This window comes from Filicampus tigris, chromosome 3 (assembly GCF_054856515.1).
Source record: "Filicampus tigris isolate MCC_2025a chromosome 3, RoL_Ftig_1.0, whole genome shotgun sequence".
NCBI classification, from domain to species: Eukaryota; Metazoa; Chordata; class Actinopteri; order Syngnathiformes; family Syngnathidae; genus Filicampus; species Filicampus tigris.
Window position 1 is genome coordinate 18,157,092 of NC_141219.1, and position 26,546 is coordinate 18,183,637.

The following is a 26,546-nucleotide window of genomic DNA, read 5'->3' on the forward strand; positions in this document are numbered from 1 at the left end:
CCATGTCACAATGAACAGTTTCTCGAATTGGTAGACATCATGGATTTAACATTACGTTTTGAAAACCTTGCGGGCGGGGCTAGCGCAGCGGCGAAATCGTGAAGAAGGCAGATATGACGTCATCGAGCCACATCTCTGACATGCTGGCTGTGAAGTGTTCTTGTCGTGGGTTTTCTTCGTATTCATTTTATTTCTCCCTTAATTAAACAATAAAAACGGAGCAACCAATACTTACCAACAGCTTGTCATCGCCATCTTCAGTGTGAAGATGGCCCCGTTGGGCCAGTGACGTCACGCACACACTGGGTCAAACGGCCAGTGGGCGGACCCAGCTCATGAAAACAGCGAGTTTTATGCATCTTTTTTGAGGCCTTTTCATTCCGTTTTTACTAAAGGAATCATTGGAATATTACTATTTGTACTCCTTCTTAAAAAGTTTTTAGGGTAGCTTTTTTTCATGTCCCTTACACTTTAGGAACACTTTTAACTGCGTGGTATCGTTAATAGATTAAAAGAAGGATAAAAAGCCTGATTTATTGTCTGCAGAATAGATTGTAAGATGAATATGTAATGACAAAAATGCCATGCAGGGCCACATGATGAAAACAAGCATCGATCAAGAGTCATTAATGAGATGAAGGTCGATACCCAGAGTGAGAACAAGAGACTAATATTAGAATTGTCTTTTTGTGGCACAAAGAATGCCAATAAAAAGTTAGGCTCCACAAATATTGCATTAGTATGGAACAGTTGTTCAACAGAAGTGAACAATAGTTTTGTATTTATAAAGGTATTGTTCTCATCTCCACTTTAGGCATCATTACTGTAAAGAGTGAGTTAAACCACAGGCTGTTCACTGGAGGGACTCAGTGGGAGGCAATATAACAAAGGCTACGTTTCATCCATATGTGTGCATAGAGAGACACTCACAGAGGCGTCTTTAATGTTGCCGTCGCCAGCTGACAGCTTGGCTATCCTGTTGATGATGGGAGAAACATTGGTGGGGCCGTACAGCTGGATTTTAGGGAGGCAGTTCTGGTATGCCTCAACCACTCCTTGGATCTCTGCTCAAACGTAACAACAACACAACCGTCAGTCAACAATAAGGAGAAAGCTGCGGGGAGCAGTCTGATCAAGATGTATGCTTGTAAAGATAGGAATGGGAATGTTCTCTATTTTGACAAATTCTGAAGGGCAAAACACACAAGAGACCTTGTGCTGTGTGAATAACTCCTGATTAATGTGGATTCCGTGAAAACCTTTGAGGGAGTAGTTCTGCTGAGTTGAGTCAGAATCCACGTTATGTGTTGTGATATAGTCACTCTTGGCTTGTATTGTATGGTCAGTAAACATTACTGGCCATCAGTCATTCTAGTTGAATGACTGTACACAGTTTTTTGTGGGCTTGTAATAATAATGGATCATTTCCATGAAGAATGGCCACAGAAGTGTGGGATACACCATCATTAGACTATTAAGTTTCGAGAAGAAGAATAGATCTGGCAGTACTTTAAGCGAATACTGTTTTCTGTTCACATCTCCAAGGTCAAATACTGTACATTGACATTTAAGTGTACGAAAACTAACAGTTTCATCAGTGTGTGCCAAACGTCTAAATGTCAGCCTACAAAACCTCAACGTGTAACTTGAGAAAGCATCTTATGTTAAGTTGTAGACATTTCTGTTGTTATTAACTTGTTTTGGCTGAGTATATGCTAACAATTTTTTGTTCGTATGTAGCAAAACTGTCAAATGCGCAACTTTTGGAGAACATGTTTTAGGTTGTCTCAAAAGTTTAGAGAAGGTTGACTTAAGTTCACCTGTAATAGTGAGAGTGCACTCTTGGTTCACCTTATTCAGTTACACATTTTTTTCAAGAATATGTTCCCAGCAGGCCCACTAGTTGAAACACGGCATTCTGATAAACATTCCGTTTGTGGAATAAGAGTTAATCCACCCGTTTTTAGCCATCGCTGAGGGCGGTCATTTTGTTGCTTCTGTCGATTGAACATGACATCACAGTTGCGCAGGACTCAGGTAACGACCAATCACAGCTCAGCTTCAGAAAACAGGTCAGCCGTGATTGGTCATTACCTGAGCCCTGAGCAGTTGCGATGTCATTTTCAGTCGACAGAAGTGACAAAATCGCCGCCCCCAGTGATGGCTAAAAACGCGTGGATTAACTCATATTCCACAAACGCAATAGATATCAGATAGCCTTGTTTCAACTTGTGGGCTTGCATGGATCATATTTTTGAAAAAAATATGTTTGGGTTGACTTCACCTTTAAAACTAGAAAGACTGTTGAAGTTTTTGTGAGAAGTTTATGTTGCATGTAGGCATTATTTTCAAATTACTCATGTTAAATATCGCATTGTCATCATATAAAAATGGCATCTACTGATACATCTAAATGTGGCTGCTTGACTAGGGATGGTATAACCACCCATACTAACTGGGTGTTCTGAACATTATATGGATTGTGAGGTAGTGGGTTTGTTTTATTAATCTTAGAGCAATTGTTACATAAACAAAAAATGTTTCAATGAATTCATTGCTTCCCCATAGTCAAAATACAGTCACATGCCTGTGTTGAAATAGTTCAGTACGAATAAGCGTATAGAATATATGATAAGAATTTATTCACACTTACCTTCACATTCATCATCTTCGGGATTGAAATTGATGGCAAAGTCATGAGACACCTGTGGAGAGATACAGTCAATTGAAAATGATTGCATATTTCTTTAACAATATTACAATCTTGTCCGTTCTCTAGCAAATGAAGCATGTGTTTGAATGGAATTAATCTATTGAACATCTTGTAAGAACAATTACCAGTAGGATGAGAGAAGACTGCAACCTGTCTCATCCAGTATTTTGTCAAAAAGGCTAAGCAAAACGTATGAAGTTTTTAAATCTTTAAATAATATGATTTATGAGCAAAATGTGCATTTATAAGATTTGTGTGTTTGTAAAACTGATAAGGATTGTTATCAGGATTGTTGTTATGGCCATATGTGTACACTGTTCACTTAATACTTGTTAGAGGAGTTAAGACAAGCTAGGGTAGTCTGGGAGAAAGCAATGTTTTAAAATGTTTGTTGTTTAAAAATAAATAAATAAAGAATCTCAGTATGCCATTATTTCTTTTAATCAAATGTGTCTCTCATTGAGAATTTGATTCTTACAACCACAAGAATTGTTTGTGTTCACATGATCATTTGTCACTGGGATCCCAATTTGTGAACCCTACATAAAAAAGAATCTATTTAAAGGAAGCCATTTCAAATTGTCAACACACTGCATCCTGATGAAAGAAATATCTACTTTGCTCAGTATTCTGAGTTAGAAAAGTGCCATACAGACAGTGAAGTAAACAGGTTAAATGTGTGGAGATGACAACTTTAATTCTATTAATAATCTCACTGCATCTACATCTACATGCATTTTTCATATAACCCTTCCTCTAATTAAAGACAATTAATTTCCCTAAAGCAGCAGCGCCTGTCAGGCAAACCAAGTAACTCCTCTCCAGCTGGCTGGTATTTGGTTTTTAAATGATTCAAAGCATGAATGTAAAATGCATACAGTATATAGACAGATAGTAGAGAATGTTATTACAATGAATCATGCGTTTCTTCCTTTAGCTCCTACGGTCGTCCTTCACTGCGCACTGCACAGGTGTGACTAATACCACCAGTAATAAAGTGGTGTGACAAATGACATCAGTGATGCGCAAGTGTGACTAATGAGATCAGTAATGGCCACTTGTTCAGGTGTTCCACTGTGATGTTCTACTGTGTTCCAGCTCCATCCGACAATCTAGAGCAGCATATTTAATGTAATTAGTCTCACTTAAAGTGGAAGTCAACCCAAACGTTGTTTTTTTTTCAAGAATGGGATCTATGCAGGTCCACTAGTTGGGTGGGTGGATTAACTCCTATTCCACAAATGCAATATTTGTCAGAATTCCTTGTTTCAACTAGCGGGACTGAATAGAATATATTCTTGAAAAAAATATGTTTGTGTTGACTTCCTCTTTAAGATTTCCCAACCAGAAGTTAATTATTTCACAGTGCACTCATAATCATGAATTGCCATTTTTTTTAATTCAACATAAAGTAAATAGGAGAAATGTCTTGGAGTGAATTTAAGCAAAATGGATGGAGGAAAAAAAAGAGGAGAAATGCTATGAATCGTCTCTATGAGTAAAAAAAACTTGCAATTTCTCATATAGGTGTTTTTTGCTTTTCCTAATTACAAAGGACCTACCCTAACGCAAATGTGATACTGCTTGTGTCTCACCCATCAAAAAGCCCGACCTACGCACCACGCACACCCCAGTACGCGAACATACGTGATTATGATTATGATTATGATTATGATTATCAGAACTCAACCTAAGAAAATCTTCAAGTTGGACTGAGTTCAAACATGAAATATTAGTTTGGTTTGGGGTCATTGACACAAAAGGTGGGAATACATTGTAGCATGAACTAATGTCAACACATTAAAGACAGAGGTCATATAGACCTTGCTTATGAAAATGGGCAAAAACATCTTTACACCAGAATCCTTTTTAGGGATTTCCCCTCATGGATCTCAATTATTGAGAGCTGGCCATTTGTTTATCCTTGATAGCAGTTGATACAAAGGGCACAGAGACAACAATCAACACTCACACCTATGGACAATTTAGAGTCTTTAATGAACATATCATGCATGTTTTTTTACTGTTTGTTTTGTACTGTTTTTCACTTAGGCACATTCTGTGTCACCACGAAAAAGGTTGAAACATTTTAAGTTTTTATAAAAACAATGTTACCCTGGTCTTGAAGAAAATGAGCTGCATTACCTAATTTGAGGTCTCTAAGTTTTTCCTCTCGCCTTCTCCTGTTCCCCTCTCAACTTAGGTAATGCTGCTTCATTTTCATCAGGACCAGGGTAACATTGTTTTTTGTTTTTTGTTGCCATGTCTTCGGGAAACCAAATTTGCACATGTGCAATCAAAAGATGAAATAGTCCATTGGATATAGAGGGAGGGCACACATAACAATCATGATAAATTAAGCCTTTTTATGTTAAGACTAAAACAAGAATTTCTTTAAATCAAAGAAAACTTTATTAATCAAATTTTATGAGACAACCGCAAGTAAAAATGATACTAACACCGTATGTGCTTTGTAGGACCATAACTTCGACAGTTATTATGTTTACATCTTCATTATTCCCGAGGGGTCCATTTTTTAGTAGTTCACTGCATTATTTTGTACTGTTCTACATTTGTTGTACTGTTGAATAAAAATGCATGTTTATAAAATCTTGAATTACTCTATAATTATCTTTGTTGTCAGTACCAATGCTTTAAAACCGGCAATTTAAAAGCAATGAAAAAAAAATACAAACATTTAGACCGACCCCCGATTCCCCCCCCCCACTCACCGCGACCAACAGGCCCCCACTCCCGTCAGCCAATGGTTGCCCTTCCGCGAAAAGCATGAACTTGTCTAAACCGATCCGTGACGCAAAAAAGGTTTTCAAACCACTGTACTAAGTCATGAAAATCGGTTTGTGTGTGTGTGTGTGTCTCTTGATTTCATGCTACTCCCCGGAGCTGCAGCCAATCATTAGAGGCCTGCGGTTGCCTAAGTCCAATTTACTTTTTAAAAAATGCTCTACCACTTATGAGTTGTTGAATGTAATGAATGTAAATTGAGCATCACCACCAAGAGGTCTATTATTCGAGCCGACACATTATTTTCTCTGAACCAGTTGATATTCCAAGGTAAGGGTTTAATGAATGAAAACAACAACGTAATTAGTTTTAAATGTGAAATTGGGATCGCATGACCAATTGTGTTGCCAATTCGTTTTTTATGGAAATCATCATGTACAGTTCCTGGGTACTAGAATAGGCACATAAATATAGAGTGTGTGTGTGTGTGTGTGTGTGTGTGTGTGTGTGGGGGTGTGTGTGTGTGTGTGTGTGTGTGTGTGTGCGTGGGTGTGTGTGTGTGTGAATATAGTCGCCTGAAGTGAAGGTCAGTTGAATGCAGAAGGACAGTGGCAACTCACCTCATAATTTGGAGGGATTCGGGCACCAAACCCCAAGGCTGAAAATCTTTTGTCACTGGAAAAAAAAAAAATTGGAAGAAAATCTATCAAGCACATGCAGTGTATAGTGGAATTTGCGCACGATTTTGACAGTAATCTCAAACATATTCATAGTTAATCCATCTGTTCGCATCTCCAAGGTCAAACCTCCTGCTTGTTTGCATTTCATAAATGTTAAAAGCCTGAATTACAATTTGAAATATCTCCCACGGTCCCCGCAGGCAGCTGCTCCGCCTTCTCTTCTCAGAGACCAGCTCACAGTCTGTATCTTCTCCACTTTGCCTCGTGTGCACACTTAAAATGATTTTGAAAATAATGCAACGTTGGGAGCTCATTGTCATGCCGCCAGGTATTAATGGCAAGATGAAGACTTAAATCTAGCCAGATGAACTGAAGTGATGAATCCAGGACTTATCTCAACTGATACACGTGTTACTGGTTGTGGCTGCAAGTGGTGCACTCATTTTTGTCAAAAGGCTTTATGTGAAACAAAGACATCGCAAATAAGTGACTGTGGACCGATCAGCCTTCTTTGATGCAGCATTACTTAATGAGGAAAGTTATGAGCGTAGTTTAGTGACTGAGACGCAACTGTGAGATTGTAAACAATAAAGAGGGTTGAGCATCTTTAATGTTTTAATTTGTAATTTATTACGGAATAGTAATTATAATCCCTCATGGGGAAATTCAAATGACTCTCTGCTGTTTGTATATTTGTTGCACACCACACAGAGAACTAAGTCACACAAATGCAGACAGTCAGGCAATGAGAGAGATGCACGGCCAATCAATGCGGCCGAATGCTCGACAACTGTGGCACAGTGCAGCTACTTTTCATGAGTGGCCAACTATCAGCCACTAGTTTTGCTGTGAATCGACATTTGAAAGTGAACGGCGTCGCAGTAATGTCCAATCAAAAGTGCCATGTCGAATCACATGAGCTTTCACAACATTAATATACGTTTCCGGTTATGAAGGGAAATCCATCTGGCCGCAACCAAGCCATATCAGTACAGTTTTGTGTTTTACAATAATACTTAAGTCCATTTATAATTTCGTATGTACCTGTGGCTAAAAAGCGAAGTGCGCAGAGCCTCTGTTGCAGAAATGCAAGCAAGCTTTCACAATAGGAAATACATTTCCGGATATGCACTGACATCCAGGCAGTGGCAACCCATACAAATACAGTATATATTGTGCTTTACAATAGTACTTAAATATATTTATGATTTTATATGTACTCGCAAAGTGTGAAGAGTCTCTGTAGCTGAAATGCACCAGTACAGTCAATGGAGCAGATAGCCTTTCATGTATTAACACTATAATTATTTCTCACCCATTTCCTCTATTTGTATAATTCCAATCTAGCTACGTTGGTCAAGGCCATCCACTTCTTCCTTGACAATCACATTATGTTGTCTGTGGTACAATATATATATATATATATATATATATATATATATATATATATATATATTTTTTTTTTTTAAATCAATAATTATAATAATATAGTGAGTACTGTATATGTTTTGTCTGCAGTATAGGACTCAAATCATGACTATCCAGTTCCAAAGCTCAAGTCCTTACAGATGAGCTATTGTTACACCATTTTTCAAAAACAAATATAGCAGGGGTCACTAACGTAGTCCACACGAGCACCAGGTAAAAGTTAAAAGCAAATGCTTGTTTCATTTTAAAAAAGAGCAATCAGAAAAAATAAATAAATAAATAAAAATACCCTAATAATGTACTTGACCTTATATTAATTATTGTTTTGTTTTTCTTGCTATCACACTGTTGAACAGTGTGGAATTGATTGGAGAATAATTAAAAGTTTGAAAACAAATACTGGTATTTATAAATGCCAATTATAAAATTGAAAAATAGGCACATTTTCTATTTCAGGGTCATATTCTTATATCCAACTCCAGAAGAATCAGTGCCTCACCGGTCATGAAGCTCACCGCACGTCACTGGCAAAGAACAGCTCTCAGTTTCTAAAAGGTTGGTGTCCCCTGTTTTATAGTATATACAACATTTATAGTACCAATACCAAATTCAGCTGCTTTCTCCAGTTAAAAGCTAAACTGGCAAAGACGGAATTTCACATTATATGCCACACTATCCTGAAGAAAACATTTCCATTTGAACTTGTCACCATCACAAAACCGCCACAGCTTTTGACGGATGAAGGCTGCTGTCAAAGTTTTAAGTGACATTGAAATTGAGTCATAAAGTGGACTTTTTTTCTCCCCCACTGTTTTGGGTTTGGTTGCTTAGGGTTTGCTATCCATCTTGTAAGTCATTCGAGTGTAACTTGTTTTTATTTCACAGTAAATGCACTTCACAACCAACCTCGTGCTAAAACTGCATCTTCAGTTCCGACATGTTTGAAATGTTGAAGCAATACAGTAGAGAAAATATATTCCTCAGTACTCATTCTTTATAATAGGTTTCCTCCTTGGTGCATGTTCCACTTAAAAACAAACTACTGGGTCAATACCGCTACAAAGTGTCTTTGGTGTCCTCAACAGAATCACTCATTCATCATGAAAATGTAGCGGAATAATGAAACTCTCAGGTCTTATTATAAGTGATGAAATATTTGCACACACACCAGCACAATGATGAGATTCTTAAAGTATGTTTCCTTCTTTTTTAAAGTTTCATCTACAAGATTTTGGCATGTCCCCCACACTGTTCTTCTAACTACAATCTGTGTAATAAGGATGAAAAGAAATAAAGGGAAAAAAAATATCCATGGTAACAACATTATTTGATCAAACGAACCATTTTGACCATGAATAGGCCCGTTCTATTTTCATTATTCACGGAGTAAATACTGTATTTACACTCATGTTTTGTCATTTTCATCATATTTGTGGTTGGACAATGCCAAGTTTAACACGTTCACTCAGTTAAATTCATACATACATTTTCTTCTACTTATCCAGGGGCAGCAGCCTTAAGACAAATGGCTCAAGCTCATCAAATTTGTCGAACTACAGCTTCCTAGGTCCTAAGTCCTCGCTCCCTTGTTTACATGCTAGCGCCTACCACCAGAAATTTCATCGAGGAGGGACGAGTTTGACAAAGGTGCGAGGTGTGAGGAGGTAGAAATGTTTTGGGGTAATGAGAAGATTGCTCCTCCATGTCATCATTTGTCATTGACGTGCATCACAAATACACCGTCATGCGGGTCAAAATTATTACTATCACTCACCACAGATGTCCACTTTATGCTTTATGATTCAAGTGGTATTACATTACAGTCAAATATCCACACTGTTACATTTCACAACTTAACAGATGCAGAGACGAACGCGTTTAATTTGGCCCGAGTGCATCTCCCCTGCCCCCTCTACCTCCAATGCGTGCAGTGTATATTTGGAATGACTTGTAAATATGTAAACATTTGGATATGTTGCTTATGCACTACATCGAATGGGAAAAACTGTCCTTTTTTAAGTGCATTTGAGAAATAGTAGCCTAATTATTATACACATTAGACACTGGTAGCTGGTTCAACGTAGTAACCCTGAGTCGGTGTAATCAAGTCATTTTGGTATTAGGTATTGCCCCAAATATAACAGAGATTCAGCAAAATTTGGACGAAAATAACCAATGAACGGCACAAACATGGACTATAACAATTCAATTTGAAGCCCAGCATCGTTTACGGTCCAGCTGGTCTCATACATCACCACTGAGTAGCTACAAGACCTCCACAGAGGATATATCAGACGTGCCTTGATATATGCTATCCGCTAGAAGCGCCTCGATGCGCAATCCTCGCAACTCGATGCACTTTTAAGACAACTGAGAAGCTCCTTAATATGGTCGCGTGAGAACAACTTCGGGGTCATGTTCGATGTTTTGAGGATCAAGCAATGTTGCAATTAAGAGACATCTGATGAGCCCATATTTTTTCTAGCGTGTCCTTTGTCATCCCGGTGGAACCAGAACACATACTCACGAAGGCGCCCAGGAAGTATTCTAACCAGATGCCCGAGCCACCTCATCTGGCGGACCACCTCAATGTGGAGGAGCAGCGGCTCAATCTGAGCCCTTTAGGAATTGACCGGGCTTCTCTGACCATCACTCAGGGAGAGGCAAGACACCCTGCGGAGGAAACTCATTTCATTTGCTCTTTGATCTTCCTTTCACCATAGGTGAGGGTAGGATAATAGATCGATCGGTAAATCGAGAGCTTTGCTTTTTGGATCAGCTCCTTCTTCACCATGATAGACCAATGCAGAGTCCGCATCACAGCAGACACTGCACCGATCTCTCACTACATCCTCCCCTGACTCGTGAACAAAATCCTAAAATACTTGGAACTCCTCCACTTTGGGTAGGATCTCCTCCCCTACCTGGAGAGGGCACTCCACCCTTTTCTGAAAGCTGCACTCCGCAGGATTTTGCCCCCCAAATATCTTTACAGTAGCCTCTTCATTTGACCATGTATGACTCACGCATCTTGTAAATAGCAATAACACTTTAGCTGTTCACAATGGGTATTCTTACAAGCCTCTGGAACATAATTTTCAGACTGGAATCGGGCTCAAATTTCTCGCGCTCTTTATACGGATGTGACGTCATGCGCATTCTTGTCATTGTCTGACAGGGTCGTGGCCAGAAGCTATTATTTTGCCATAATGGATTCTACATCTGCTCAGAAGAGAACGCCATCTAGCTCACCCCAAAAACCCACAATTTGTCAGAGGAAGGCAAAAAAAAAAAGGAAAGACAAGTGGAGAACAAAAAAAACATTGAAACTTACTAGTGACCGACGTCGGGCAAGAACTCGGGTAAACATCGGTTTTGCATTTGAGCGGTGGAGAGTACTGAGATCCGACTTGGGTTCGAAAAGCGACGCACAAATGGCTTTCTTTCTACCCCAAAGGTAAGAAGTGATGATTTTGCCATTTAGAAAGAAATGTGTTGTGTTGTTTTCAATTAGCAGTTATCTAAAGCTAACCCACTTTTCGGTCCAAACCGAGGGTGAAAGTGGACGACGAAATTTAGCATGAAAGTAATGCCAACAATGCATGAAATTGAAAAGTAGGATGTTCTGAATAAAAGATGTTCCCTTCCGCGGTGTTCCATTCATGTCCATCAGTCTTCGAACGTGCATTGTGCACGTGAAGAAAGGAGTGTGCAATTTCATTTTTCGGCCACAGGTGGCAGTAGCGATTAAAAACTCAAAATCCCGTGGAGTGCAGCTAGCTGGCAAGCGTTTTCCCAGCTGTAAAACAAGTACAATTAAGGTCTAGAGCCAAGGTAACAAACAGCAGTTTCCATTGCAAACCTTGCTTTGTCAGACCTGATTTAAACCATCCAATGTCCCAAAGTCAAGTGAAAATCTAGTACAAGACTGTACAATCAATTTTGAGCACGCAATTAAGTATGTGTTTCTGCTCATTATGCTGGTTGTCCAAACCGTGACCCAGACTCATTTATTGCAATCTCATGAATTAATGAGCCATTCCCTCAATGACCACGTGAACTATGTCTGAATTTCCACTACATCTATTTTTTAATGAACTTAACCGTTGAAAAGCAAATCACGCCTAGAGTTTTGTCTCCTTTTCAAGCAGTTAACATAACAACATAACATCCACGCAGGAAGGCTGGAGCCGGAACCGAACTTCTGAACCGTGAGGCGGACGTGCTAACCACCGCGCCTCCCTCCCCCACGAGAACACAAATATTAAAATGTGTGGCTTGTTTCATAACTCCACATTTTAAATCAGCTGATAACAACAACCTACAGGATTTAGTAGACACCGGTGAAAGAATGCTGATTTCTTTCTGCGATAAATTTGTTTTTGAGGGGGACAAGTGAGTCAAGGCGTCCAGCCAGTTCCTATTCGGTAGAGCATATGTTCATCCAAATGTGAGCACACTCTTGTAATAATGTCGCAAACAAATATAACGTTCAATATCTAGCTGTGTGACGTCATTGCCCACATTAACATTCAAATTCTATACAAGTTGTATATGTACATATAGGCCTACATCATTTCTATTATTCCTTATAGGGTTTTGTAGTGAAATGTGCAGTGGTCCTTTTTTATCCCACTTTGTCAGCACGTGGCGCATAATAGCACTCTCAGCAAGGTAAATGAGCCGCTGCCCACACAGACAAAAGCTTGTCATGTTAGCTCCATCATGCACTCCTCTGCAAGGACTCTAAAAACCCACATCACCTCTATTCACTGAAAGGCTAAAAGGTTTGCTTGCCCACATTTTGTACCTCACTATTTCAATTATCCGCGGAAGCGCTGCCTACACTCTTCACTCCGAGACCCGTTAGCATGGAAGATGCTCTTCTGTTTCCATGTAAACACACACGCAGATAAACTAAATGACAAGTGTTCATTCACTGTCTCCAGCGTTATCTCTGGGATGCTATAATTAGCCAGACAGTCCTCCCCTGATATTCAATAGGAGGATCTGCATAAATCAGGATCCAGTCATAATCCTCATCTGGCTTAGTTTCAACAGATGATGGAGGTCGCGCTCTAAAGCAGGCCATGTGATGAATCCGTTCACATTAATCGACAAGTACCTGATGACGAACATATTGTGTGTTTGCTATTATTTGATGCATCTACCATCTTCCCTTGAAGTTCAAACGCGTTAAACTGAAGCCAAAACAAAAGCAATGCTACCAAAGTATGCTTCTTCCATGATTCACAATGTGATTCCACTCCCCGATGTGGTTGTGTTATTTATTAATGTTCTGCATGTGAAGTGTGCTTGAATGCGTGCGTGCGTGCGTGAGTGCGGTTCAGGGTAATGAGCCTATGCAAGCAAAACGGATGAGCGCTAGTTGCAACAGATGCAGAGAAAAAACTTGATCACACAGTTATCCGCATGAGGAAGCACATGGAGCCACATCAGTGCGCTACATGCATGACAGTATCGCTACGTATTAATAGCACAGCGTACGGATCGGAACGTACTGTACCATTTCCATATATTGTCACAACAACTCTGAAACTAAACCCTTCACTCTCTTTCTACGGGGATGTGGAAATTATACAATCGTATTCATCGTTCTCGCAACATGCAATTGCATCTCAACAAATTAGAAATGAATAAATCACAAATAATGGAAACACTTTCTATTAATTAATTTCAGTATTTGTATTAATTAATTTGAGTTTCAGTGAAACTCAGATCAGAGGAAATATTTATTGGTTTTATTTAATTTTGTTTTGTTTTTATCATTTCAATGAGTAAAGATTACCACTACAAAACCCCCAAATTCACCATCTCAAGAAATTAGAATACTGTATTACATAAGAAACATTCAGTGATTTTGAAATCTCACCTCAGCTGTATTTCTTGAGCACTTTTAAAAGCAGCTCTAACAAAGTGCTGAACATGATAGAGATGGAACATAAAACCTCAAATACAAGTAACAAAATGTAAAAAAACATAATCATAATCATAAAGTTAATCAATTAAAATATTCAAATAAAATATACTTCTTTAAAAACAAACTACTACAGCGCCTCCTCTGTGTTCTAGACCGAGCTGTCACAGTCCTCGTTGGCCGTCTGCTGTTCCGCTAGCGGCCTTTTGTTTGTTTCAAGAAGCCGTACGCTCCTTCCATATTGGCATACAAGAGGTCCAGAGTTTTATTCCTCCAAGTCAAACATGTTGTGTGAAGTAGTTAGTAGACAGGAGAGGAACATGACTGAAGTCTCCACTGATCACCAAGATGTTGAAATTGTAATCCCTCAATCACAGCGGTCTTGATTGCCTGCAGTGTCAGCAGCTGAAGGTTGACTGTAAACAAACAACTGCAGTTTCCTAACAGATGTTATTCAATCCGTTGACGAATCACGTCACATTCCCCATAATGGTCAGTCTCATTTGACTTCACTCTTGTAGTGGCTCTAATATTATAATAAGGTTAAAGACAAACATATTTTTTTCAAGAATATGTTCCCAGCAGGCCCACCAGTTGAAACACGGCATTCTGATATTGCGTTTGTGGAATACGAGTTAAGCAACAAAACCCACCCGTTTTTAGCCATGTCTGGGTGCGGCCATTTTGTCATTTACGTCGACTGAAAATGACATCACAACGACTCCGGGCTCAGGTGACGACCAATCACAACTGCTCACGATGACCAATCACGGCTCAGATTCAGAAAACAGGTCAACCGTGATTGGTCGTTACCTGAGCCCGGAGTAGTTGTGATGTCATTTTCAGTCGACAGAAGTGACAAAATGGCCGCCCCGAGATATGGCTAAAAACGAGTAGATTAACTCTTATTCCACAAACGCAATATTGACCAGAATGTCTTATTTCAACTAGTGGGCTTGCACAGAACATATTCTTGAAAAAAAGATGTTTGAGTTGACTTCCACTTTAATGTGGAATTTAGATAGGAATTGGTCTTCTGAAATGTATTTTCTACTGTATTTAATGAATCCATATATTTGAGTTTCATTTTTTAAAATTAAACTATTGATATCAATTTTTTTTTATGTCAACTCATTGCCAAACTTTTTACCATGCACTCATTCAAGCAGTTCCAACACTTTTTCATGGATTGAGCCTCTGTTGCTGACCTTGTCTGCCCTTGACCTTCTTTCCTCATAGTCCTCCTGAGAAATCCCCCCAGTCTTCTTCCCCAGAACACGAGTCATGTATTAGCACATTTGTCTGTTCCCCTGACTGTTTGGTGTGTTGCTACGAAGACAGAACTGATTATTATATCGATATATAAATGAATTTCCAAGGGAAAAAACACGATACAAATATAAACAAATTGAAGGTGCCCAGTGTCCAGAATGGATCATGTTTTCTCTTCTACAAACAATAGGCTGTTCAATTTACATACAGCTGAGGAAAACCTTGACGAAAGCACCGATTTGGCTGACATTCCAAAACGGAATACGATTCTATTTACTGCAGTTGAAGTAACAAAAAATAACAAGATAAAAATCCAAATGCCAATGGAAATCACAGAGATAATATTGTTGCTATCCCAAAGCCCAGTTGCATCTGAAGCTGTTATTCACTTTAAGGTGACATTGCTACACATTTGACCTAAAAGCTGAGCATGCAACTGGCAACATGTTTCAAGTGGTTATTAAAAGCTGTCCACCTTCAACTGGTTTAATGTCATTCTATTCAGCTGGCAGGAATCAAAACATTCCATTTCGATGACTCCAAATGTAATAAATGTACTTAATTTGCACTTAACATTGGCTGCACTACTCAGCCACACTTCACTATGGCAACCCTCCACTGATTTTATATATTTAACAATCACAGTTTATTGATCTGCCATATGCCCCTTATATTAAATACAATATCTTTTGTAGGACGATAAAGATCAGATAAGGATCAACATTACAAAAGAAATACACTTGTTGCCATTATACACTAGTTATGCAAGAATGAACCATTAAATGTCAGTGAAATCATTTCAGAGAAAGTACTAATAAAATGGGATTTAAATGCCAATGGCTGATCTAAAGGTCAAAATGACATCTTTCTAATATATTTTCACAATTCACATGGATACACATGATCAGGTACTACAAGCAGCGTGTCCGGAATATTATAATAACATTTGGGACCCTGCTGGTTGGCAGATTAGCATCACACAAACGTGCCAGCAGAGGACCAATCAAATCTTGTGCACCTCAAACAATAGGACATTAAAAGTGACTCACTAATCAGAAGACAGCATAAACAATACACAGTGCTGTATTTGTGTGCCACTTCACATCAGCAGCGGGCAAACCATTCTACAGTATCAAAAGGATTGAGCTAGACGCACAGCTACAAGGCATCACTTGGTGTTGCTTTTAGCCTTACGCTGGACATGAAAATAGGGCCCAAGTTCTTTACTGATAAATGCTAATGTCATTAAAATCCTCCTTGGGGATTATTATCTAACAAATGCATTACCACAACACTTTTACTGTAATTGATAGGAACATTATTCAACATTTAATATTGTTTACTATTTGAATAGCTTTTTAAGTATTCATAAGGACTCAACATCTTTATGTAAAAAAAAAAAAACATCTCTCGTGTCACTCTCCACACATTCTCTACTGCATCCTTTTCAGCTGAAAACTGACTGCAGTGCTACTGTTACTGGCAACCGCGTCTGGCTCTTGCTGTTGTCAGTTATACACATTCGGTGTCACCATGAGAAAGGTTGAAACCTTCGGCAGTTTTGACATAAACTGTTCTCCTCTCATGTTCACTGGGGTAAATCATCTCTTCCTCACAACCTTGTCAACAATTTGTTTTTGCTACGTCTTCCTGAATGAAGTCTGCACATGTTTAGTAAGGTTAATTGTCGTTCGCATGAGAAGGAAGACTCATGCAACTCTAATAACAGTTGGGTTAAAAATAAAAATAAAAAATGGACATAAAATGACCTATCCACTAATTGGGTCAATTTGACCCACCTTCTTGCGTTGTTTTGTACAAAACAACCCACAAAACTACCAATTTTTTGGGTTGTTTTTCCAAAAAGAATGTTGGGTCAAATTGACGCAAGAAGTGGATAGGTGAGTTTTTGACCAGAATTATGGTATTTTTAACCCAATTGTTTTTGGAGTGTAGATTACTCATTCTGGTGAGTTTTTAAGCACGTGACTTAAGACGAAAACAACAGCAATCGGTTATAAGAAATTTGGGGGCGGAGCCCCTGGAAATTTCGGGGTCCCAGGCATTTGCTTGTCTTTGCCTAATTATGTTTCCAAAACTGTGGATTATTAGTGGTCACCCAAACAACAGTCCCATTTCGTAGCAGGCCGCACAGAGAGACAGGAAAAAAAAAACATTTATTGTTGTATTCTGTTGTTTTGGGGTTTTGTTTTCTTTAAAACTATTAATTAATTTCATAATTCTGTCCTTTTGGTAAAAAGAAAAAAACATCCATACTAGTGTTACATTATAATTATTCAGATACAGTAATTGTGTCATATAACTGTTACTTTCTAAAGTAACAGTTATATGACACAAATGACCTAAAATTGTTTTACAGTACATGAAATGACACTTTGGAAGTACATTTGCCAATGCTGTCAGCAGGCGGCTATTCCCAAAACATGATTGGGCCACGGCAAATAATTCACATATAATAATAATAACAATAATAATAATTCTTTCACACCAAACCACCAAATGAAAATGTCACAGAAAGTATACACTTTTATATAATTATCTTGTCTTAGTTTGCTCACAAATATACTTAGTGTGAAATCTGGGCCTGCTTTGTTGAACATGAAGCTATTATTAGATTGTATGAATGGAAATAGGTAGATACACAAGTTAATTGTACCTTCTAGCAACAAGCAGATGAGCATTTAATCATTCTGCCTGTCACTATACATCACTGGCATAGATACAGGTGATGAACAAATATACATTAGTAAACTCATTTTCAGACCAAGGAAATATAATGGGCCAAAATGGTGCGCAGAAAAGCACACATGGCTTGACCCTATCTTTCCAGCGTGACGAAATTGTGACAAACCTGTCATAGTCCTGGCAGATCTCGCCCACAGCTATCAGAGCCTTCAGGTACTCGTTTGGCTGGTAGGGGTTGATGTAGTGCAAAGAGCAGCTGTTCCTGGGGTCTCCGTTGGAAGCTGTGAAATCAATGGCAACCTGGCGAGGGGGAGAATAGTGAGATTTGAAAAACACGCGGTCAACAACCCAATCGTTTAGCTCAAGAAAAGATCATGTCAGTTCGTGTCAGCGATCCATAAATATGCTGAATAAATTATGGGATCGGCGCCAAGTTGCTGCTCTTTATGCGCCCACACAGATTGAGCAAAAAATCCCTCTCCGTTTGGATTCTGACAAACTTTATGTACCGCGGCGGTGGTCAGCATTAATATTCATTGCTTCGGGAGTCCAACTGATGATGGAAAATGTGCAAAAGGGGGGGTCCACCAAAGGGCAGGAGTTGAAGGAGGCTCAACAGAATCATGATGCTGCCCGCAATAACAACTGAAAACGCGTGCAAGTGTGCACCAAGCGAAAGCGTTGAACAATTCTGACTTTAAAACAACGCACATTGTGTGTGAGGCAAGCATTTGGTTAATTCGCACAGTGCAAGCGATTCAAATCTCAGTGACAAGAGAGGTGGGAAAATAGCATTATTTACCGTAAAGTGAATTTGGCATCCTCCCATGATGTAATCCAAGAAGGAGTAAACTCTGTGGAGCTACAGGGACGGGAAAAAAAACATTTCTTTCAGTAAAAAAAAAAAAAAAACAAACATTATGTGGTGATGTTTGAGTGGGTGCTCGCCATCTGTTTATAACAATCTGTTGAAGGCAAACACTGTTATATTGAATTGTGGCGTTTTGTTAAAAAGTTTATTGTAAAGAGATTTGAAGTACAATGAGAATTGCATGCTCGCCTTCCACACTAAAAAGGCTGGGTTGTTTACTCACTGGATTGCTGTGGATTTTGAGCAAATTGCGTTACTTTTACCCAAGGAGGGGTTATTTTGACCTGCTGAAGATTGGATTTGGGCCAGGCTGAAGGGGATCGGGAGTCAAATCCCATTCAGGGTGAACGCTAACATCCAGTCGGGTGCCAGGCCTGGATAAAAACGGGTGGGCTGTGGTTACCCCTGATGGAGGAAAGTTGCTTCTTCTTACAAATTGTTGGTAGTAATATAATCAGGATTACTTTTAACCACAACTATATTGATAATCTGGTAACCCATTTTTCTTGGTAGCTTTAACTCTTCAGTATGGGTAGTTTTCACCCCTTGTCGGATGAAAATCCTGACCCAGCATGCTGATAAAATCCTCAACCCAATATGCTGGGTATAAATACACATTATTAGCTTGGTCACTTTTGGACCTAGCACTGGGTTAGCTGGTTCTCAGTTTGGGTTACTTTGAACCCAGCTGTTTTAAGAGTGCACTTACTTGCATTGCTGTTTTGCGGGTCAGTAAAAACAACAACTTTCAACTGAGGGGCTGAATACACTATTGGCTTTTTTTCCCTACTTTGTGTTTGTTAGTTTGTATTTCTATCAGAAATCGCATTCCCTCCATCCCGCCCCAAAAAATGGTATAGCTTTTGGAGGAGTTGATTTATTTTCCAACTCCTCAACTCAAATTGAGCTTTCATACACATGTCTAAAGGAAGAAGTGGCAGTCTGAGTTTGAATGGCGCCACACCGATTGCACATACCATAAACAGCCACTGATAGGAACTCATGAAAAAATCCATCAAAATTCAGACAGGATGTAGTGTGGTTGTCTACCATCATGCATTTCTCATTGCCTTTGTATAGACCAAATTGCATACAATCTCGGGTCAGATTTTATTATGGGTATCATGTGAGTATAAAAGCATGTGTGCCAAATATTGAGGTTGGTCAATGTAAAGCGAAGCTGGAAACTTACTTTGACATCATTTAAGATGACAACGCCTGAGTTTTTATAGTTCCTTTTCTTCAGTTTGTACTTGGGATTCACGCAATCCCACGTCACCTGAAATGGAAAAAAAAAAAAAGACATCATACTGTATTTAGGCAACATGCTTTCACCACTTGTTGAGGCAGTTGTTTTGGCTGCGAGAGGTTTTAGCGATGAGATGCAAATATATAATAAAGATGTGACATAACTGTCTCTCCTCCGCCTCTGCTTCACTGACCTTATTTCCACTGGAGATTTTCTGCATTTCTCTGAAAGTAGCGTAGAACTCTCCAATGAAGTCATGCTTCCCCCTGGAGTCATAATCCCACACTAGGCACTGTAGACATAGACACACACATTCAATACTGCTTTCTTTTATTTCTGTTCGTAAGACCCCTACAGTCATATAATATTCCTCAATCATCTCCCGTGTTCTATTTCTCTTGACCCCAACTTTTGTTACACCGGCGCCATCTGATGACAAGGACTGTATCAAAATAATGCCTTTAGAAAGATAATCATTGTCAGTTTTGACACAGTTATATAGGTACAATATTAACTTCTATCCATCAATCTTCTATACCACTTCTCAATACAGTTGCGAGTGACCGTAATTTAATGTTTCTAATATTTGTTCTCCTCGATCCAATCCAACCCATGTCAAGAAAGTGTTATTACAATTATTCCCTTATGAATGTGTGGGTCGACTAAAATGGTCCATAGACCCACGTCACAACAAGTACAGTAAGGAAAACACACACACAGCTACTGTTCCACAACAGGGGAAAAGAAGAACTCATATTAACGATAAAACTCAGAATTGGATGTAAGTATTTACAAATGCAGCTCGGCATGCTGGGAAAGTCCTTCTTCTCTTAACTCTGAATTTGAACATCAAATACCATTGACAAACCAGTTGCATTTCTGCCACTGACTAGAAATGGGGAGCATGGAAATACTGAAATCTTAATGTATACATGATGGAAAAGAAATGTCATAAATTTTAACTGGATTCCTCTTGGTTGATCCAAAACGCGACATATTAAAACTATATCCTGACGGTTTTAACTGAATACTGTAAATGTCCTTGATTTTGCAATGCACATATTTATGCTGATTTTCAGTAATCGCAATCAATACATTCTAAAAATTCTATGATTTAAATCAAATTAAAGAAAGGCAAACCTTAAGAAATAAAGTATGACATGATTCAGTTTTCTGAGTATAAAACTGAAGTGATTATTTGGAAAAATTAGAAATATTGAAACAGCTGCCGGTACAATGCAGCACCATTATAATCCACGGCACAAAGTTTAAAAAAATAATAATAATACCACTCTTTATTAGGGCTTGAACCACTTGCCCAAAAAGTCGGCTTTAGCGCTCAGCATCGATGTTTAACATTTGCATTCAACTAATCACAAAAAAGGAGAACTGTAGCAAATCCATCCTCAAACACAATCAAAGCACAAGTGAATTTTTTTTTTTTTTAGTTTTTTAGTCTACTCATCTTACAACATGCTATTCTATGGAAAACAAGAGTAGAATGGATGGTTTGCTGAAGAGAAGTATGCACGGGACTAATTATAACAACTACAATTAGTGCAATGGTGAGTTGTATTTTTAATGATTTGTTTTCATATATTTTGATGCCTTCCCTCCGTAAATATGTCTTAACATGGAATCGGTCCGCGAGGCAAAAAATGTTGGAGACCGCAGGACTGTGTTGAAGAAATATCAACGATGTCATCGATTAATCAACTTTGACTTGATAGTCAACAACAAAAAATATTTCGTTTAGTCCCTACTCTTCTTTGTAAAGGCAAACAGGTTTTGTATTTGGCTCATATTACAGTTTGCAGGTCTACCTAATTCTGTGGCCATTGAACATATTGTACCAACACCTAATTTTCTCACATTTATGATTCCATCTTAGTCCAAGCAAGAAAAGAAATAGTGATATTTTATTGGCTCGTTTACCTTAAGCTTCCTCTCCTCATCACAGCTGCACAGGGATATAAGAGACACTTTGAAAGGCTCCCAAACAGGATTCAGGTTGTTCTTAATAACCTGTTGGAGAAGGAAGGCAAGACATTCAGCGGCGTAATTGTCAGGGGGAGGTGTCTGTGTCCGAACCCTAAAGATGATAGCTTTACCTCAGTTCTGTGAACAAGCTGCTCCGTCTCATCATCGTTGATACGATATATTTCCAAAAAGGGGTCAGACTTGCTGAAAAGGTCCTGCAGAGGCAAAGAAAGCAGACGACTAAAATGACTGGCCCTCTGGCTCTGAAGAGTAGCGAAAGCAATTTAACAATGTTGCTGTTAATGCTGCCTAATCTCTTTCCGAAATTCATTCAACATTGGCGAGAGGGGTAAAATAATGATGGGTTATTTCAACAATCATCTCCATGGCATTTGCAAGCAAATATCATAGGAGGCCTTGTTGAGGTTGATTTATGTTCGCTGATTGCGGAGGCAGATGTAATTGTGTCTGTGATTAAAGGTCAGAGAGAAGCAGCACAAACATTCACTGCGCCGCGAGGTGCCTCCTCATTTGGAGAAGCCACACTAAACGATCAGCGATGTCAGTGTTTTAACGCGCGAGCTTCCACATCACGCTATCCGCTTCGGTAATGTCAACATTGTCACATTATTGTGTGCGGCCAACGCACTTCAATGTATTGCGACTTATAGCTGCTATATTTGCATGGGGGTGTTCACACAATACGGAAAGCTCACTGAGAGAATTTACATTTCATTACTTTGGAAAATAGCCACAAATGACTAACTCTTTTGACATGGGTGGGTCAATACGATGCACTGGTGAGCGGTTGGCTTTTTTTTTTTTTCCATTCCCTGTACGTATACGTACGTACGTACGAGTGCGTATGTTGTCATGTACTCCAAATGAGACCGTTATGGGCTGCAATTCCCGCCATATTAGCCTGATACATCTCCTGAGGGACAAGAGCGTAAGGAGCTGCAGCATCCTATCTTTGTTGTCATGGCAACGGGCAGCCAGCGGCACCAGCAGCAGTGCGGACAGATCAGACAAGTCCAAATGTAATCTCGGGCTAATTACAACTAGCTGAATGAATGATCAACTGGCACAAGTCATTATGTGTAAATAGGATATTTCATTGTTAATTCCCCTGTTTGTGTAATTGCTCGATGGGGTGTGTGCGTGTGTGTGTGTGTGTGTGCGGACGCATGCGGTGTGTGTATGGCAACAAGTTGGCGTTTTCTCACACGTATACATGCCCAAAAACATCAGATCACCAGTTGTTAACAACTGGTGCCAATGTTGTAAAAAATATATATTCATAATACGCTTTATTATTCAAGTCAGTTCGGGTTTTTTGTAAAATAGGACAGAATCGTTAAAATGTCAAATGGTTTTCATTTACCTTTTCCAAACAGCTTCTATTAGCTCTTTGCCTGATGGATTTGTAACACACATGATTTAGCATGACCGTTTAATCCTATTCCACCATACAATTGATTTAAAATAGTAATGATTGGATTAATCCAGTAAAAAAATCAAATAGCATATCAATAATCTATATTGAATAAATTGTATACAGTGATGCCTTGATATGAGTTAATTCATCCTGTGACCACTCTCTTAAGATCAAAACTCAAATTATCTTTCTCCACTGAAATAAATGGAAATGCCATTAATCCGCTCCAGCCTCTCCCCCCACCAAAAAAACAACAATACATTTTGCAATGTTTTTTTCAATGAGAAAATAGTACTCAATAATACAGTGTTGTGATTCATAAAAACATACAGTAATGACATAATTAAACACAATGTAAATGATTAAACCATGTTGTGCCTTCTGGCCACCTGGGAGCAGTATAATACAGACATATACTAAAACTCCTCAGTAAACCAGTAATATCGTTTTTTCACAGAATATAAAGAATATATATGCGTGTGATTATTGTTATATTATCTGTCTACATGTGTTGCTCCACAATTTGTGTTCAAATATGTTTCCTGTACGTTTCCCATTATGAGTTAGTGTGTAGGTAATGGACTTTAATTTATGCGGTTGTTTTAAATATGCAGGGTTCCAAAAACATTTTTCTGTGTGTACACAAAAACAACATCATGTTAAGATGTAGTCTGAGCTCGATATTTAGCATCGCAGTTTCATGGAAGCTGCCTATTATTAGTTTCCACGCTGACAAGCTCACAGCTTTCAAAACCTAATAAAAAAAATAATAAATTAAAAAAGAAAATTAGGCAGGCAATTTTTTTACCTGCAGAAATTAAGTTTCAGTAGCAGAACCTTATATGAAGCAAATATCACATGCTGGAGAGGAAGCACTCTTGGAGGATTTCTAATCAAGGCTCTCGATCATTGTCCTCATACATGTGTCAGCTCAGTCCCAGGAGTGGCTGTAAATTGCACAAGTGTAATTTTTAAAAAAATGAAATGTAAACCGTGGAGGTTTTTTTTTTTTTGTCCAGTACTTCAGAGATGCTCTGAGCCGTGCGCATGAGGCTCCTCTGGAGAACATTGACGCATTTTCACAGCATCGCAGATAAATTGGATATAAGCTCCTGCTGCCTTTTTGATTGAACTATCCCCTCAGCCAAAAAAGAAAAGAAAAGAAATCTGACAATGTGACAAATAATAGCTCAGGTCAGCATTAGCCATTTCTGATGTGAAATTAGATATGAGGTGATGTGTTGATATGGTGCCTTAAGACACAAGTGACCTGGCTTAAAGATTTTTCCAGGTACGAGCCTTTGATCGGGAGATAATTTTGCTTTGACTTGTGTGGAAAAATGGTGGAGACAATTCTTCAAAAAAAGAGGCTTCAAGCTGTTTTTTTGCCACTCCCAGTTGAACTTTACAGTCAAACGATACTTTAAGGACAATTACACGTCTCTTACTTAAAATAACCACATAGCTTTGGCTTAGTGAAGCACTAAAGTAGTAGTATCTAGCTTAATGCTAACAAACAATGCCAAACACCGTACACCAGCTAACGCATAGCATCTGTGCCGCAGTGTTAAAACCCTTAAAAGCGATGGATATTGAAACACAAATGGAGCAGCAACATATGTAGACAGACAGTATAACAATACTCTCAGGCATATATTCTTTATCATTTGCGAAAAATGACTGATATTACTGCAACTTATGAAGTCATTTGTGAACCTCTTCTTGATGTGTCTCTATTCCTGTATTATACTGCCCCCAGGTGTCCAAGGAGCAAACATCAGAATGAGCAGCACAATGTCATTTGATTGAAGCAAAAAAAAAAGTTGCAAAAATTGTTTAATTACTTACACTCAATTTAATTATGGCAATGCTGTATGTTATCTAAAAGTACAGTTATAGAGTGCTATTTTTTTTCTCATTTTAATTGTTTTTTTTGGGAGGGAGCCTGTAACAAATTCATGACATTTCCATTCATTTTATAGGGAAAATATTATTTGAGTGTGGTCACGGAATAAACTAAACTGGCATCTCAATGCACCACTGTATTAACTCAATTCCGGCTGAGGTGCTACATTTCTTCCACTAAATCACATCAGATTGTTGAATGATAGGCGTAGCTAATGTTACATGCTGAACGTCTGCTCCACTCACCTTATCGTCAAGCTTCTTGGCACAGAAGGACAGCTCAACATAGCCATTGTTGCCGGAAATTTCCTCCGCGTGCACCTGGCAGGAGATAAGATTTTATTCTATAACATTTCACATTTAAGACTGTCAGCATTCATGGAAAAGATGCACATGATCTACGCTCGTAAAGAAAATGTCATGCTAAAAATAATGGTTGTCCCATGTGAATGCAAACAAGCCCCGCAGAACATGACTTTTTGTTTTGATTTTCAAATGATTTTTAGCATTTAGATAAAATTGTAATTTAATGGCCTTTAAACATAAAAAAAACCTCTTCATTCTATCATAAACATAAACCTTGAGGAATAGCAACGAGAGACCAGTTCACCCGGGACTGGTCACCAGTCACAAGCAAGGCACGTCAACGAGAATCAATTACCGCCCATTTACATAGCTCCATTTTCTTAAAAAAAAAAGAGCTACCATAAAGGCTGTTTTGTGGTAGACTGCAGATAGTGAACCGTTTAATTAAACTTTTAATTAAACCTGTTTTGCTGGACACTGAAAACAAGACATGAGAGCACTGAAGGGCTCCGAATATTTCTGTCTTTTAAAGAGATGAAGAAGGTCCACACACAGAAAAACACACTTAATGGGCCATTGCCTACTTTCTGCAGCATTATGGGGATGATTTCTGTCAGAGGTGAGAGTTCCTTTTGCCGTGTAAAGAGACTTTTATTTCCACAAAATACCGAATACCACACACACGTTACGATTGACGGAAAAGAAAAGCCTTTTTGCATTCTAATTTGAAAAGAAAAACTTTAGGATTGCATGGTTTTAGAATAATGCATTATCTGCTGCTGCCAAAAGTTATATGCCGGGATATTTTACTGCAGTCCTCACAGTCATAAAACATATCACTATTGCCGGGTAGAATTCTTGTACCTCCAAAATCTTCACTTTTCAGGGGACCCCAAAAACGGCTAAGGGAAAGACAGCTTTTACTTGACCATCATCAAAGAGACCATTTTCAACACTTTAAATTAGTCGATAATTTGTAAAAATACCTCCCACACCTGCACTGATAAATCGTATAGATTTGTGAAAAAATATATTATACTGACCAAATTGTAACATAAACGCTTTTGGCCCGATGCCATCGATATCATAATAATAATAATAGCATTATACATACAGGCTCAAATTTATACATATGCCTCGACTAATATTTGCTTGAATCCAAGTTTCACCTGGCCCAGATTAACAAAAAAAATGTTTTCCCAATTTGTCTGAGCTTTATTAAGTTCCTTGGACTTTTCAACTGTTTTGAGTAATAGTCTGTCCATTGCAATTTTAACAAACGTGAATAAATGTACTGAAGGTAAAACTTAAAGAC

General features: G+C 38.6%; 1 protein-coding gene across 1 annotated transcript in view; it reads right to left on the bottom strand.

The window, feature by feature from the left end:
- Positions 1-26,546, bottom strand: part of cpne7 (copine VII) — a 39,673-nt gene that overhangs the window by 7,038 nt on the left and 6,089 nt on the right. The window contains exons 5-14 of the mRNA XM_086025729.1: positions 25,172-25,246; positions 21,714-21,797; positions 21,538-21,627; positions 19,796-19,894; positions 19,546-19,632; positions 18,285-18,344; positions 17,649-17,782; positions 6,079-6,133; positions 2,654-2,705; positions 931-1,064 (exon numbers count right to left, since the gene is read on the bottom strand). Of these exons, the coding sequence (XP_085881855.1) occupies positions 931-1,064; positions 2,654-2,705; positions 6,079-6,133; positions 17,649-17,782; positions 18,285-18,344; positions 19,546-19,632; positions 19,796-19,894; positions 21,538-21,627; positions 21,714-21,797; positions 25,172-25,246 (870 nt within the window). The remainder of the gene's footprint in view (positions 1-930; positions 1,065-2,653; positions 2,706-6,078; positions 6,134-17,648; positions 17,783-18,284; positions 18,345-19,545; positions 19,633-19,795; positions 19,895-21,537; positions 21,628-21,713; positions 21,798-25,171; positions 25,247-26,546) is intronic.